This window comes from Macaca fascicularis, chromosome 1 (genome assembly GCF_037993035.2).
Source record: "Macaca fascicularis isolate 582-1 chromosome 1, T2T-MFA8v1.1".
NCBI classification, from domain to species: domain Eukaryota; kingdom Metazoa; phylum Chordata; class Mammalia; order Primates; family Cercopithecidae; genus Macaca; species Macaca fascicularis.
The window spans coordinates 125,251,524-125,267,798 of record NC_088375.1 but is presented as its reverse complement, the minus strand read 5'-3'; the positions used below and the strand labels follow the sequence as shown (position 1 = coordinate 125,267,798).

Sequence of the window (16,275 nt, the reverse complement as noted above, 5' to 3'; positions counted from 1 at the left end):
ATGAATAGAAGCTGTGCACTTATCCCAGTCATTTAGCCAACTGCTCAGAAAATCCTGTTTTTCATTACAGCAAAAAAATGGAATGAGCTTTTAATGAAAAAGGTAATGACAAGAGATTTGTTCACAAAAGAATGGATTCAGTAGAGAGGTAATTGATAGAAGAAAGAAATGGAGCTGTATGAGAGTAATTTGGAAGGAATGACAGGGGTGGGATTATCAGAAATGAGGAAAGCAGGAGCTGGATGGTCGGTTTGAGAGGTGTTAGTGATGGGATATGGGCAGGCAGGTAGCAGCAGTCAAACTCCAAATCAAGGCAGAAGCTTTGCAGTCCCACCCCTACCTCCACTTTCACCCCTCCATCCCAGGGTGTAAACTTCTACAGTGCTTCTCCCTAATTTGGGTTCAGTGAGGTAATGTCACTTTTTAAACGACTTTCAGAATTTCTGCAATAGTCTTAATACAGTCTTAACCACACTGCCTGTACTCCATGGTTAAATATGCAGACTCTGAGATCAGATAGGTTGAGTTTGAAATCCTAGCTGTATTATTTATCAGCTATGTTACCTTAAGACAACTTACTTGACCTGCTGGTACATCCATTTCCTCATCTATGACAGGGGGATAATAATAGTTACTAACCATATAAGGTTATTATGAGGCTTAGATTTATTAATAACCATAAAGTGTTTTGGGTAGTACCTGGCATGTAGTAAATATTCCATAAGTATTGTTGTTTTTATTTTTTATTTGCTTATTTTTTGAGACGGAGTTTTGCTCTTGTTGCCTAGAGTGGAGTGCAATGGTGTGATCTTGGTTCACCGCAACCTCTGCCTCCCAGGTTCAAAGGATTCTTCCGCCTCAGCCTCCTGAGTAGTTGGGATTACAGGCATGCGCCACCACGCCCAGCTAATTTTGTATTTTTAGTAGAGACAGGGTTTCTCCATGTTGGTCAGACTGGTCTTGAACTCCCGACCTTAGTTGATCCGCCCACCTTGGCCTCCCAAAGTGCTGGGAGTACAGGCGTGAGCCACCGCACCTGGCAGTTGTTTTTATTTAAGAGCCTTTCACCATTATCTTCTGCTGTTGTCCTTCATGAGCTCTACATTCCAGTTCCACAAAGCCACATTCAATTATTCATGCAATAAATATTCATGAAGCACTTGCAAAATGTTCAGCACTAGCTATGGGACTGTGGATAAAATGACAAACAAAACAAATGAACATTACAGTATAGCAGGGGGACATAAGTTAAACGGATATTGTATGCTTTGGAAAGATGACTGGGGAAGGAGACTGAAGGTCCGAGAAGTCTCCCTTGAGCAATTGAAGTCTGAGTTGGGACTTGAGGGATGAATGTGAGTTAGCCATTGAAGGAGGAAGGGGAGGCTTTACTGTGCCTAATCTTACCTTGCACTTTCCCTCTCCAGGCCTTTGATGGCTCAATTCCCTCCCCACTAGAATGCTCTTTATATCTGCTTATTGAAATGCTATATGCTTTTCAGGCCCGGCTAAAATGTCTGCTCCTCAATAAAGCCTTCCCTGAACGCTCCAGCTGAAGGCAGTTTCTTCTTTCTACTCCCCCAGCATTTCGTTTTCATTTTCCTTGGGCACTTTTCACTTTGTACTGTATTTTTCGTTATTTATAAACACGGCTTATCTTTTTCTACTAAATCTTAAACTTTTTAAGAAGAGAGTCTATTTCTCATTCATCTTTGAGTTCCCAAAGGCTAGCACATTCCTTAGATTTAGAAGTCCTGGAACAAATGTTGTAGCAGAAATTAATGCCTATTTGACATCCCTTTTCAAATATGTTGTAATTCAAATGAAGCTATTGTTGCAAGCTGTGCCTTTGAGGCTGAACTTACTCTGGTTAAACCAGAATGCCACAGTCATGGTCCCCATGACTGATTAGTGTTCACCACAATAACTGCAACAACCCTAACAAACAGGCCACTGTTCTTGACTGACAGGCGTTTGGCAACAACTACCAGTTCTCCAGTGCACTGAAATGAATTGAGGAAGGACTGTCTGAATTGAGAATCCCTAGGCCGGTAGGCTCTATTTATTCTTTGCAGTTGGGCTGCAAGAGTTGGTGACCCAGGCTTTGGCCTGATGTGAGACACGATTGCACTGGGTGACAGTGAGGGTATGAGACTTTCCAGGGTGACAGAAACATTAATGATTGTAACAAAATAATCAAAGATCAATATTAGTGGAAAGCACTGTAATTTGAGGCAGTGTGATAACAAGGGAAAGGGAGCTTTGAACTTAGACCTGGGTTTGGATTCTAACAGGCTATGTTATCTCTCCCACATCCTTTCTTTAAGTCTCAAGATTTCATTAACAACAAAAAAAAGTCGGTAAAACAGTTGTGAAAATCAAAGATGCTGTCTTTACATAATGTTCATGTTCTATTAAAATGTGTTTATTCATCTATCTTACTCAATATATTTCGTTCTCTGAGGACAGGGACTTATTTTTGCCTCATTGCTGCAAAATCTAGCCAAGTGCTTAGCACACAGTTGTAGACACTGGCAAATACTTTTTTTTTTTTTTTTTTTGAGACAGGGTCTCGCTCTGTCATCCAAGCTGGAGTGCAGTTGTGCAATCATGACTCACTGCAACCTCCACTTACAGGGCTGAGGTGATTCTGTTACCTCAGCCTTCCATGTAGCTGGGACCACAGGCATGCCTCACCATGCCTGGCTAATTTTTGTATTTTTTTTGTAGAGACGGGCTTTCACTATATTGTGCAGGCCAGTCTTGAACTCTTGAGCTCAAGCGATCTGCCCACCTCAGCACCCAAAGTGCCAGGGCTACAGGGGTGAGCCACCAGGCCAACCACAGATACTTTTTAAACAAATGAACAACAACAATAATAGCTATCATTTATGGAACACTTATTCATGTCAGATATTGTTTTAAATAGTAATTCATTTAATCCTCCAATAACCTTAGAAAGGAGCTAACTCAATTTCACAGAAAACTGAACTTTTTTCTTTTTTTTTTTTTTTTTTGAGATGAGGTCTCGCTCTGTCACCAGGCTGGAGTGCAGTGGCGTGATCTCAGCTCACTGCAACCTCCTTCTCCCTGGTTCAAGCGATTCTCCTGCCTCAGCCTCCCGAGTAGCTGGGACTACAGGTGCCTGCCACCACGCCCAGTTAATTTTTGTATTTTTAGTAGAGACGGGGTTTCACATGTTGGCCAGGATGATCTTGATCTCTTGACCTTGTGATCCACCCACCTAGGCCTCCCAAAGTGCTGGGATTACAGGCGTGAGTCACTGCACCTGGCCAACATTTTTTTTTAGAATATTAAGGTCTTGATACAACTAATTTTGAAATAGCCTGGTAAGACTCACTCTATTCAATTAAAAAAAGATAAAATATCTTATACAACATGAAAAAGAAAAAATATGGTGGAGGGAGCCGGGCACAGTAATCCCAGCACTTTGGGAGGCCGAGGTGGGTGGATAACAAGGTCAGGAGATTGAGACTATCCTGGCTAACATGGTGAAACCCTGTCTCTACTAAAAATACAAAAAATAGGCCGGGCGTGGTGGCTCAAGCCTGTAATCCCAGCATTTTGGGAGGCCGAGACGGGCGGATCACGAGGTCAGGAGATCGAGACCATCCTGGCTAACACGGTGAAACCCCGCCTCTACTAAAAAATACTAAAAACTAGCCGGGCAAGGTGGCGGGCGCCTGTAGTCCCAGCTACTCGGGAGGCTGAGAAAGGAGAATGGCGTGAACTCGGGAGGCGGAGCTTGCAGTGAGCTGAGATCCGGCCACTGCACTCCAGCCTGGGCGACAGAGCGAGACTCCGTCTCAAAAAAAAAAAAAAAAAAAAAAAAAAAAAAAAAATTATCCGGGCGTGGTGGTGGGCGCCTGCATAGTCCCAGAGACTCCTGAGGCTGAGGCAGGAGAATGGCATGAACCCGGGAGGCGGAGCTTGCAGTGAGCTGAACTCGTGCCACTGTACTCCAACCTGGCCGACAGAGGTAGACTCCGTCTCAAAAAAAAAAAAAAAAAAAAAAAAAAAATGGTGGAGGGAGAAAGAAGAAATAAATTTAAAAGCGGGAGAAAAAAAGTAGGAAGAATAGAGACAGACATGGAAAATGGAAAATGAAGAAAGAGAAAAGTAAATTTTGAGCGGAGTAAAAAAAACAACTGTTTAATCAGAATAAAATACTCTGTGCAATATTTTAAAACTCGTAATTTGAGGCTGGGCGCAGTGGCTCACACCTGTAATCCCAGCACTTTGGGAGGTTGAGGTGGGCAGATCACAAGGTCAGGAAATCGAGACCATCCTGGCTAACATGGTGAAACCCCATATCTACTAAAAATACAGAAAATTAGCCGGGCGTGGTGGCGGGCGCCTGTAGTCCCAGCTACTCAGGAGGCTGAGGCAGGAGAATGGCGTGAACCCGGGAGGCGGAGCTTGCAGTGAGCTGAGATTGCACCACTGAACTCCAGCCTGGGCGACAGAGTGAGACTCCGTCTCAAAAATAAAATAAAATAAAATAAAAATCGTAATTTGCTACTGGGCGCGGTAGCTCACGCCTGTATTCCCAGTACTTTGGAAGGCTGAGGCGGGTGGATCACGCCGTTAGGAGTTCAAACCAGCCTGGCCAACATAGTGAAACCCCATCTCTACCAAAAATACAAAACTTAGCCCGGCATGATGGTGCGTGCCTGTAGTTCCAACTACTTGGGAGGAGAGGCAAGAGAATTGCTTGAACCCAGGAAGGGAAGATTGCAGTGAGCCATGATCGCACCACTGTACTCCAGCTTGGGCAACAGAAGGAGACTTCGTCTGGAAAAAAAAAAAAAAAAAGTAATTTGCCAATTAATCACTCCTGATGGTTTTTCAGCTTTGATTTCATGCTTAATTTTTTTTTTTTTTTTCTGTTTTATGAGACATAGTCTTGCTTTGTCTCCCAGGCTGGAGTCCAGTGGCCCGATCTTGGCTTAATGCAACCTCTGTCTCCCCGGTTCAAGTGATTCTCCTGCCTCAGCATCCCGAGTAGCTAGGATTAAAGACACACCACCACGCTCAGCTAATTTTTGTATTTTTAGTAGAGACAGTGTTTCACCATGTTGCCAGGTTGGTCTCCAACTCCTGACCCCAAGTGATCCACCCGCCTCAGTCTCCCAAAGTGCTGGGATTACAGGCATGAGCCACCATGCCCAGTCTTTAAATTTTATTCTTTTTTTTTTTTTTTGAGAGGGAGTCTCACTCTATTGTCCAGGCTGGAGTGCAGTGGTGCAATCTCGGCTCACTGCAACCTTCGCCTTCCAGTCTGAAGCAATTCTCCTGCCTCAGCCACCTGAGTAACTGGGATTGGAGGCGCACACCCCCATCCCTGACTAATTTTTGTGTTTTTAGTTTTGTTTTTTTAGATGGGGTTTCACCATGTTGGCTAGGCTGGTCTTGAACTCCTGACCTCAGGTGATCCGCCTGCCTTGGCTTCCCAAAGTGCTGGGATTACAGGTGTGAGCCACTGCGCCCAGGCTTAACTTTTTTTTTTTTTTTTTTTGAGGTGGAGTCTCATTCTGTTGCCCAGGATGGAGTGCAATGGCACAATCTCAACTCACTGCAACCTCCATCTCCCGGGTTCAAGCGATTCTCTTGCCTCAGCTTCCCAAGTAGCTGGGATTACAGGCACCTGCCACCACTCCCGGCTAATTTTTTTTTGAATTTTTAGAAGACACGGGGTTTCACCATGCTGGCCAGGCTGGTCTCGAACTCCTGACTTCAGGTGGTCCTCCCGCCTCGGCCTCCCAAAGTGTTGGGATTACAGGCGTGTGCCACCATGCCTGGCCGATTAACTTTTATTCTAACCTCTGAGAGTTACTGAAGAGGAAACACTTGTCTTTCAGAGCATGACAAAAATTGGAGAGGTTTTCATCTAGTTAAAAAAAAGGGGGAGAAAAAATTATCTCTAAAAAGTGAGTGGCATGAGCAAAAATGAGAAAGCAAAGACTGTAACTGAAGAACATAGTCTTTCCGTGTCCCAGGTTCAAGCGATTCTCCTGCCTCAGCCTCCCTAGTAGCTGGGATTATAGGCATGTGCCACCACGCCCGGGCAATTTTGTATTTTTAGTGGAGACAGTGTTTCTCCATGTTGGTCAGGCTGGTCTCGAACTCCCAACCGCAGGTGATCCACCCGCCTCCACCTCCCAAAGTGTTGGGATTACAGGCGTGAGCCACCGCGCCCGGCTAGAACATAGTCTTTATAGACAAAGCTTAAAGTCCATATAGGGAACAGTGGAAAATACTATTGGAAGGCCTTGAATAGCAGGCTAAGGACTTAGGCATCATTCAGTAGGTAGTGGTTACTGTCAAAGGAAACACCAGCGTGGTATGGAGGAAAATTTTCTAGTCCTGCTTTCAGAAGACTGGAATTATTGTGCCAGTGTAATACTTGGCAGTCCTTACCCTAAACCTTGGTTTATTTCTAAAACAGGGGTAATCAGGCAGTTGTGAGGGTTACGGTGATGGCTGTAGGATTAAAAGAGGGGCAATTTTTTTTTCTTTTCTTTTCTTTCTTTTTTTTATACAGAGTTTCACTCTGTTGCCCAGGCTGCAGTGCTATGGCAGGATCTCGGCTCACCACAACCTCTGCCTCCCCGGTTCAAGCAGTTCTCCTGCCTCAGCCTCCCAAGTAGCTGGGATTACAGGCATGTGCCACCATGCCCGGCTAATTTTGTATTTTTACTAGAGATAGGGTTTCTCCATATTGGTCAAGCTAGTCTCAAACTGCGGACCTGAGGTGATCTGCCCACCTCGGCCTCCCAAAGTGCTGGAATTACAGGCGTGAGCAACCGCGCCCGGTCAAAGAGGGGCAATTATTATTATTATTATTTTTGAAAGAGAGTCTCACTCTGTTGCCCAGGCTGGAGTGCACTGGTGCTATCTTGGCTCACTGCAACCTCCGCCTCCCGGGTTCAAGCGATTCTCCTGCCTCAACCTTCTGAGTAGCTGTGATTACAGGCGCAAGCCACCACGCCAGGCTAATTTCTGTATTTTTTTTAGAGACGGGGTTTCACCATGTTGGTCAGGGTGGTCTTGAACTCCTGACCTCAGCTAATGCGCCTGCCTTGGCCTCCTGGCCTCCCAAAGTGCTGGGATTACAGGCGTGAGCCGCGCCGGCCAGCTGCTGCTGTTTTAGACAATGGTTGATGAAGGGTTCGAAGGCCTACACAATAGAGCTTTTGTTCTGTTTTGAGTGGTCCTGCACAGTTCTTTTGGGCAGGGGAATTTGTGTGTGAATGTGCAAACATATATGTAAACTGAGTGGCTGCCTGGCCTTGTCCTAGGTTTTGTCCCGTATATATTCTGCCTTTATTTTTTCTTTTTCTTTCTGCATGTATGTATATTTTCTCAAGGCGTCTGCCCTGCACTAGACTTTGGCTTGCCTTTCCAGGCCAGCTTCCAGAGGATGCTTTGGCAGTTTTCCCTCTGGATAACCAAGCGGGCTGCAGCCAGCAGATGGCACTGCAGCAGAAAGGGGCAGAGTCCCTTTAGGCCCTTGATAAGCAGGGCGGATTAGTAACCTTATAATTTAACCCTCTAGTTAGCCTTGGAGGACTCGGTGTCGCACTTCCGCCCGGACTCTCATAAAGCGGGCCGAGTTGTGTGCAATTAAGGATTTCAGGATGCAAATCTGAATCTGTAGTTTTGTCTCCTCCACCCTATCCCCATTATTAGATTGGCAATGTCTTTTGTCACGTTGTCAAAATGTTCTCAAGAGGAGCGGTGTCTAGATATCGCCGATTTCTGGTTAAAGTGGCTGAGGTGATCCCAGCATTAATTAAATGCGGGACAATCGAGATTCTCCTGATAGTTTAAGGAAAGGAAAAATTCACACGAGCAAACAGGCAACCATTTGAATGTTTTCCGACGACATGGTGCTTTAGGATCTGAAAGATGCGACTTGTTTTGTTTGCTTGTTTTTGAGACGGAATTTCCGCTCTTGTTGCCCGGGCTGGAGTGCAATGGCGCGATCTCGGCTCACCGCAACCTCCGCCTCCCAGGTTCAAGCGATTCTCCTGCCTCAGCCTCCCGAGCAGCTGGGATTACAGGCATGCGCCACCGCGGCCGGCTAATTTTGTATGTTTAGTAGAGACGGGGTTTCTCCTTGTTGGTCAGGTTGGTCTCGAACTCCGACTTCAGGTGATTCGCCTGCTCGACCTCCCGAAGTGCTGGGATTACAGACGTGAGCCACCGCGCCCGGCCACGACTTGTTTTTGTTAAAGGTTCCTCATTTCATTTGGAACGTTCAGACGCAGTCTAACTACATTTCCATCCGGAGTAAGGAAGAGCCGCTCAAGGGCAGTCACCGAGGCCGCAGGTGCGGCTTCTTCACCCGCGGTGCTGGAGTTCTCTCAAGTAGAAGCCCACGACGATGAAAACCTTGTAGGTGGGCTGCTGCTTACACACAACAGCCGCCACGGCGCAAAATAAACTACAAAACTATAAGCCTTTACCTTTTCAAACACACCGACGCGGGCCAGCCCCAGCACTACGCCCGCCCTCAGGGGCACGCAGCAAAGATTTCCTTATCACGGCCAAGTAGGAAGCCTCCGGGATAGCGTTCTTCTTAACCTACGTAAACACGCTGTTTGCCGAGCTCGACAATCGGCTAGCCACTCCTGATAGCGTTCGGCGCTCGCCTCTCGGCCCTTGCTCCTGCGTACTCGGCTTCTTCCAGTCGCCTGGGCCCGGATCGGGAAGTGTCAAGCGGCTGCCTAGTTCCCTCACCTCCGCGGCTATCACCACTGAACCCGGACCCCCTACCCAGGTCCAGGGCCAGCCGCCATGACGAACGGTGAGAACCGATGCCCTGAGCGGAGGGTGGGAGTGAAGGACGAAGGGAAAACGTGGCGCGCGGGGCCGGGACTGACGTGGCCGTTCTCCCCGCCCCCTCCCAGCCCGGCCCCCCTTGGCCTCTTGACGCCCCTAACTTCTGTACCCCTATCCTCCTCCGCCGGTTCCCCCTTCCCATATTCATCTAGGACCCCCAGTGCCTCTTATGCTCGAGTTATTATCCCTATCCTTTGCTTTCCCTTTTCTTTTTCTTAGTTCTTTCTGGCCCTTGGAGAGGTCAGTCCCAGAGGTACTGCTGCTATTTAGACCCAGGGAAGAGAGAGGCTCCTCCTCCCAGCCCCCAACGTTCTCATACTTTCGGACCGTAGTTTTGTGGAGAGGGCCAATAAATCACATAGAATATCAAGTCTCACAGTTTTGGGGGTGCTGATAAATGTAGACCCCACAAAAGATTCTTGTTATGGAGAAATGCTGGAAAGATTTTTGATTTTAAAGCCCTGGCGGGACGATCTCACGTGGAGACCCTGACTAGTGTTGAAAGGGGTGGATTTAGACACTGCCTCTTCTAGATGATGAGGCAGTTGTCACCCTGTTTATCTGACCTCATTTTCCAGGCCTCTTCAAAAACTTTATAGATATGAATTCTGAATTCCAGAGGAGGACAGGAAGGAGGGCCTTCATGATTTTTAGCGTCAACCTTAGAGGAAAGGAGAGGAGAAAGCCTTTTAGGCATTACGATGATTTGAGGGGCTCCGGAAAGCATTTCCCAAAAGTACTTTGTCCATAGACCTGGCATTGAAGACTCGAATTTAACCTCCTTGTGAATTTTGCCATTGTCTGCAGAAACTTATGAGAGAAAAAGGGTAGCACGTAAAGGTATAGTTCCTCAGAAAACCTTAGTGTATGTGTTAATTTACTGGACCCTTTCTTAGTGACACCCAGCTGTGAGACAGTTTTACTGGAGGGAGAGAGGTAGATAGTGTGGTTAGAACTGGCAGACACTGTTTATATAGAATATTCATTTGGAGCTTTCTGGGAAGTCAGAGGTCTCAGGATACTAGGCACAGTAAGAAAAGGGACATTAACCAGAGGAAGACAGAATCTGAACCAGGAAGTAAGACAGCAGTTTGACACGGTAATTGCTGAATAAATTTTAGTCATTTTTCCCCCATTTTGTGGTCCAGTATCTTCTCGTTTTTTGCAATTAGGTGATTCATTGTGATTACCTGTACAAGAAATGAGCTTGGTTTATATATTTAAGAAACAAAGCTAAGAAGTTGAAGCTTTCTATGTTGAAGCCTTACTTTTTCTTTGTTTTAGAAAAATCTGTTATTATTCTGGCAGAAATTCGGTTTGTTGGAATATCATGCATAAAGTGTAAGATACTGATAGGAAAATTGTAGTTATGTTGATTCTTACTCTTGTAGTTTTCATTAAGCTTTACTTTTAGCCTTAACGTATTCTTCACCAACAGTTGCACATCTGTCAGATTTGGCTACATATCTAGTTCTCCTTTATCATATGAGTGATTTATAACAAGAACATGTTAAATTCTCTGTGCTGAGTCTCTAAGGATTCGTATGTCTCAATCTATTGCCAACGCTAGTCATTCTTGGGATGCTGATTTCTGCCCAGGATTTCTACTTCTTGAGAGGTGAGGGGAGGGACCAGTGACATTTTAGTAAAGGGGATGTAAAAAAAAAATTTATTTTTTTTGCGTTGGGGTCTCACTGTGTTGCTCAGGCTAAAGTGCAGTGGCATGATCGTAGTTCATTGCAGCCTCGAACTCCTGGGCTCAATCGATTCTCCTTCCTCCTACAAGCAATTTTTGGGAACAGTAAACTAATCTTGTTAGTCCCAGGATCCTGGCTCCCTCTTGTCAAGTGTTGGTACTGCCTGTTGGGGTTATTATTTTGTTATTATGTCACACACTATCTTCCTTAGAGTTCTCAGGCAGGATCACAGGGCCCACGCTAGATCAGTACCTAAGGTGTTCTTTTCTTTTTTATTTAACAGTGTACTCCTTGGATGGGATTCTGGTGTTTGGTTTGCTCTTTGTTTGCACCTGTGCCTACTTCAAGAAAGTACCTCGTCTCAAAACCTGGCTGCTATCAGAGAAGAAGGGTGTTTGGGGTGTGTTTTACAAAGGTGAGGCCATGTCTGGACAGGGAGAAGAGACTGCCATCTCTGGACAGTGTGGAGCTACAAAGTAGGGAGTACAGTGAGCTGGGACTGTATTTGGTTTCATTTTTAGAAAACAACCCCTCAGATTGGGTCTGAGAGTCTGTAAAATTAATCATTCTCCAAAGTTGAGGGAAGAGATAAATGTTAAAATTTGCTGGGTGTGGTGGCTCATGCCTATAATCCCAGCACTTTGGGGGGCCAAGGCAGGAGGATTGCTTGTGTCCAGGAGTTGTAGATCACCGTGGGCAACACAGGGAGACCCCATTTCTAGAAAATATACAAAAATTAGCCAGGTATGGTGGCACGTGCCTGTAGTCCCAGCTACTCAGGAGACCGAAGTGGGAGGATTGCTTGAGCCTAGGAGGTTGAGGCTGCAGTGAGCCATGGTGGAGCCACTGCACTCCAGCCCAGGTGACAAGGTGAGACCCTGTCTTAAAAAAAAAAAAAAAAATTATATGTTATTTAAAAACATAATTGTCTATTTTAGCCTCCGATCATTTTTGTATTCTCCGTGGAGTAAAAGTGTACACATCAAACCATTTTAGGCTGGGGTGGAATTCCTCCCTTCAGTGGGAAAAAGATTTTTCTACAGAAAATTTTTCTTGATTTTCTGTCAAGGGTACATTGGAGTCTCTTTTAAGGTTTGATTTAATTAACTCGGATGCTTTTTTTAGTGTTTGTTTGAGGCACATTCATTTGGAATCCTATCTACCTAAATTTTTTTTTTGGAAAAAGGACAAAATATAAACAAACAGTATATTCACCTAGACCCTAAAGCATAAGGATATCATTTAGAAACATCCCAGAGGCTGGGTGCCGTGGCTCATGCCTGTAATCCCAACACTTTGAGGAGGCCAAGGTGGGCGGATCACCCGAGGTCAGGAGTTCGAGACCAGCCCAGCCAACATGGTGAAACCCCGTCTCTACTAAAAATACAAAATTTAGCCAGGGAGCCGGGCGCAGTGGCTCATGCCTGTAATTCCAGCCCTTTGGGAGGCCAAGGCGGGTGGATCACCTGACATTAAGAGTTCAAGACCAGCCTGGCCAAGATAGTGAAACCCCATCTCTACTAAAAATAAAAAATTAGCTGGGCATGTGGCAGGCGCCTGTAATCTCAGCTACTCAGGAGGCTGAGGCAGGAGAATTGCTTGAACCCGTGCGGCAGAGGTTGCAGTGAGTCAAGATTGCGCCACTGCACTCCAGCCTGGGCGACAGAGTGAGACTGCCTCAAAAAATAAAATAAAAACATCCCAGGTCCTTGAGAGCATTGATATGTCTGTCTGTGACTAGAGACTTCAAAATATCACCTTGAAAGTGAGGACTTATATGAAGGGCAGGGTGTGATTTCTTCTCTCTTTTGCCTGCTAGCCGCTGTGATTGGAACCAGGCTGCATGCTGCTGTGGCAATTGCTTGTGTTGTAATGGCCTTTTACGTCCTGTTTATAAAATGAATTCCAAAGTATCCAAGTCATCAACTGCCAACCAAGGGGACGGGGATGAAGAACCTGTTGGAGACCTGGACTCAGTGTAGGAGAGTTCAGCTGAAATCATCAGTCCCCAGAATGACACCACAGCGTCAGCCCCTGCTATATGTGGGGAAAACTCATGGTCACGAACATTATGTATGCTTCAGGGGACTACAGAAAGCCAGCTTCCTTTGATCTGTGTGTAAATCGGTCCTTGGCAGAGTGCATATGATGTCCAGATAAATTACACCCCTCGATGATAAGATTACATACCTCCTTCATAAAAACCTGTCATCTTGTTTTGTTCTTCAGCTCCTCATCAGGATCTTTTCAAACTGAGGCTCATTAGGGAAGGAACTATGCTGTGTTCAGACCTCTTTTGAAGAGAGAATTTTCAAGACTTCTTTTCACTCTTTGATTTGGATCTGGCAAATTGGGGAGGGGATGCTGGGTGGGAAACAGTTATGAAATGCCAAGATATTCTTTGGCTTTAGGAATTTATCTTTCATGTACCCATCTGGGAACATAAAAGAGAGGCATAGTGCTCACTGCAAAAAGAGAACAGATGAAGTAGCTGTGTTATGTGCTGGTATCTTGAGTTTTGCCAAGAAAATCTGGGCCTACATAAAATTTGAGAATTATCTGTGTGATGAGACCAGAAAGCAGTGGCTTAGACATGAAAAATTTTTTCTGTTCACCAGTATCCTCAAATGGAGACTTCACTTGATCAGATGGTATATGAAAAATGAATCAACTGTTGCTATTTCATAAAACCTTTTTATATTTTCTAAATTACTTAGTGCTAAATACTGTTACTCAGTTTTAAATGCCACAACTAAGGAAAAAGAAACTATTGAAAAATTGTTTAATATATTTACAGTTGGGGTAGAAGAAAGAAATCTAGTATATTGATTCATATACTAGTAAATTTGTCTAGTATAAGAATTTGTGATGTCAGATTGAAGTTTTGTCATCTTATAAAAGACAACAAACTTATTTTGTGTTTAAGTCTGAGTTGTTACCGCAATTTTTAGTTGATTACTTTATTTCTTAGCCAACTCTTAATTTTCTTCATATTGCATTACTCTTTAGTTGTCTCTGGAAATTCTACTTACTTTAAGGACATGAGAAATTCAAATGAGAGAAGTTGCTGATATTCATCAGTGTGTTTGAACCGTGCATAGGATCCACAAATCAAATGAGGGTGTTTCCTGAAGTAGAAGAAAACAGAACTTTGCAACTGATACTGAAGTATTTTGCCATGGAGTTAGTAACTCCTGAGCAGACCATTTTAGATGGCTCAGCATTTGACAGGAAGACTTCTCCATTCCCTCCTTATATCTACAGAAGGATCTGTTGGATGTCTAGAACTTCTCTATTTAAAAAAAAAAGAGTAGATCTAAAATTAAATTATTATAAGCAAGCATAGGCATGGGTCTTCCAGTTGAATTGTCCATTATCGTAAAACTTAATGGTGGACAAGTTAGCTGTGGTTGATTCCTGTGTGGCAGTAAATTGTCTTCTGTCTGCTTACTCCAAATAATAAAAGCTGCTAGGAAGTTTAGATTTTGAAATAGGCAGTTTAATGCTTTGAGGGTTTCTAGAAATACAGAAAGTCATCAAGTAAACACTACATGTCTAATCATCTCAGAGTTGTGGCTGTTATCTCTTCAGGAATTGGTCCACAGGGTAAATTTCAACAATTCATATGTTTTCCATTGTCAATTCTGAAGACCTTTGAGATGAGAGAAAGGAAATCTAGTGGAACAGGAAAGAGAGTTACACCTTGTGGGTGTGAGTTTGGGACCTGTTGGCCAAAGGGAATGTCACTCCCTGGAAACAGGTTCAGCATGTTTGCACTTGTTATTTTGTAGCTTTAATGATTTTTGTTTTCTAATGTCTCTAAGCTTGGTGTTTAGAGCTGCTTCATATTTTAAACTAGTTCCATTCCACAGTACTAGTTCAAACCAGTTCTTACAGCCTCCTGGGTGGGTCATCTTGACCTAAACTCTTGTGTTGTCACATTTTGAGATGTTTTCATAGCAGAATGTACCAAAAAGTGCACAAGGTAAAGGTAATTTACAGCAAGAAACAAATACACATTTGTTTTATTTCTTGACTTTCCCTAAGCAGATAAGCAGAAACTTGTTTAACTCATTACTTTGTTTGATGTGTCTTGCATATTTTTGACTAAAAGTTATAGGAAGTTATTCCTCTGGGGGAATCTTTTACAGGTGGAGGAATGGGGATAGCAGTATAGCCTCAGATTCAAACTGGCATCACCCTAAACCCTGTAGGCCAGGGTGGAATGAAGTCAGCTCCTTTTTATAGTTGAAATACAAATTTTTATTCACCATTGTCTGCACAAATCCTTGAAAATAAACGTTTTTTCCCTACAATCTTTGTCAATTTATTTGTCACATGCTGAATTTATTGAAGTTTGTTCAATACTCCCCTGTGTTCAGTTCATAGCCTACCTTTTTAGTTCACATTAGTGAATACCATCATTCCTGTTATCCCGTTGTGACAGCACTGAATATATTATATAGTTCAGAATCTGGCCGGGCACAGTAGCTCATGCCTGTAATCTCAGCACTTTGGGAGGACAAGGCAGGAGGATCGCTTGAGCCTAGGAGTTCAAGACCAGACTGGGCAACATAGTGAGATCTCTGTATCTACAAAAAATTTTTTTAAAAATAGCCAGGTGTGGGCCTGGTGCGGTGGCTCACGCCTGTAATCCCAGCACTTTGGGAGGCTGAGGCTGATGGATCATGAGGTCAGGAGACCGACACCATCCTGGCTAACACGGTGAAAACGCGTCTCTACTAAAACTACAAAAAATTTTCTGGGCGTGGTGGCACGCACCTGTAATCCCAGCTACTCAGGAGGCTGAGACAGGAGAATGGCTTGAACCTGGGAGGCAGAGGTTGCAGTCAGCCCAGATGGTGCCTCTGCACTCCAGCCTGGGCCACTGAGCGAGACTCTGTCTCAAAAGAAAAAAAAAAAAGAAAATAAAGTAGCCAGATGTTACCTGTGATCCCAGCAACTTGGGAGGCTGAGATGGGAGGATCAATTGAGCCCAGGAGGTTGAGGCTGCAGTGAGCTGTGATTGTACCACTGCACTCCAGCATGGGCGACAGAGCAAGACCCTGTCTGAAACAAGTAAGTAAATACATACATACATATGTACTCTATTCCTCATCTTTCCCTTTGGTAAAATATTTGCCTTCTCCCTAGGGAGAAGGAGCTACTGGGGAAGCCGATGCGCCCCATGGTAATGACCAGGGATTGCTGTCTTCTTGGAAAAGAAGTCACTCACCTATAAATATCCTGAAGTTGAATCATATTTAAAAATTTAAGGGCTGGGTGTGGTGGCTAATGCCTGTAATCCCAGCAGTTTGGGAGGCCAAGGCAGGCGGATCACCTGAGGTCGGGAGTTTGAGACCAGCCTGACCAACATGGAGAAACCACAACTCTACTAAAAATAAAAAATTAGCTGGAACTGGTGGCACATGCCTGTAATCTCAGCTACTTGGGAGGCTGAGGCAGGAGAATTGCTTGAACCCGGGAGGTGGAGGTTGTGGTGAACGGAGATCAAGCCATGGTACTCCAGCCTGGGTAACAAGAGTTAAACTCTGCCTCAAAAAGAAAAAGGAAAAAAAAAAAGTTAAGGCCAGTCGCGGTGGCTCACACCTGTAATCCCAGTACTTTGGGAGGCTGAGGTGGGCGGATCACTTGAGGTCAAGAGTTCAGGACCAACCTGGCCCACACAGTGAAACCCCGTCTCTACTAA

At 44.6% G+C, this 16,275-nt stretch overlaps 1 protein-coding gene and 1 long non-coding RNA gene across 2 annotated transcripts; one reads left to right on the top strand and one right to left on the bottom strand.

The window, feature by feature from the left end:
* Positions 1-1,034: 1,034 nt before the first annotated feature.
* On the bottom strand, positions 1,035-8,629 carry LOC123567575 (uncharacterized). Its single transcript, XR_006690614.3, has 2 exons — positions 8,493-8,629; positions 1,035-1,189 (listed from the first exon to the last, which is right to left on the bottom strand). It is a non-coding gene; the product is annotated as an uncharacterized lncRNA (long non-coding RNA).
* Positions 8,630-8,714: 85 nt separating this feature from the next.
* On the top strand, positions 8,715-14,881 carry TMEM167B (transmembrane protein 167B). The gene is made up of 3 exons (XM_005542487.3): positions 8,715-8,833; positions 10,849-10,980; positions 12,385-14,881. The coding sequence occupies exons 1-3, from the start codon at positions 8,824-8,826 to the stop codon at positions 12,465-12,467; spliced, it is 225 nt and encodes a 74-aa protein (XP_005542544.1). The 5' UTR covers positions 8,715-8,823; the 3' UTR covers positions 12,468-14,881.
* The last annotated feature ends 1,394 nt before the right edge of the window (positions 14,882-16,275 follow it).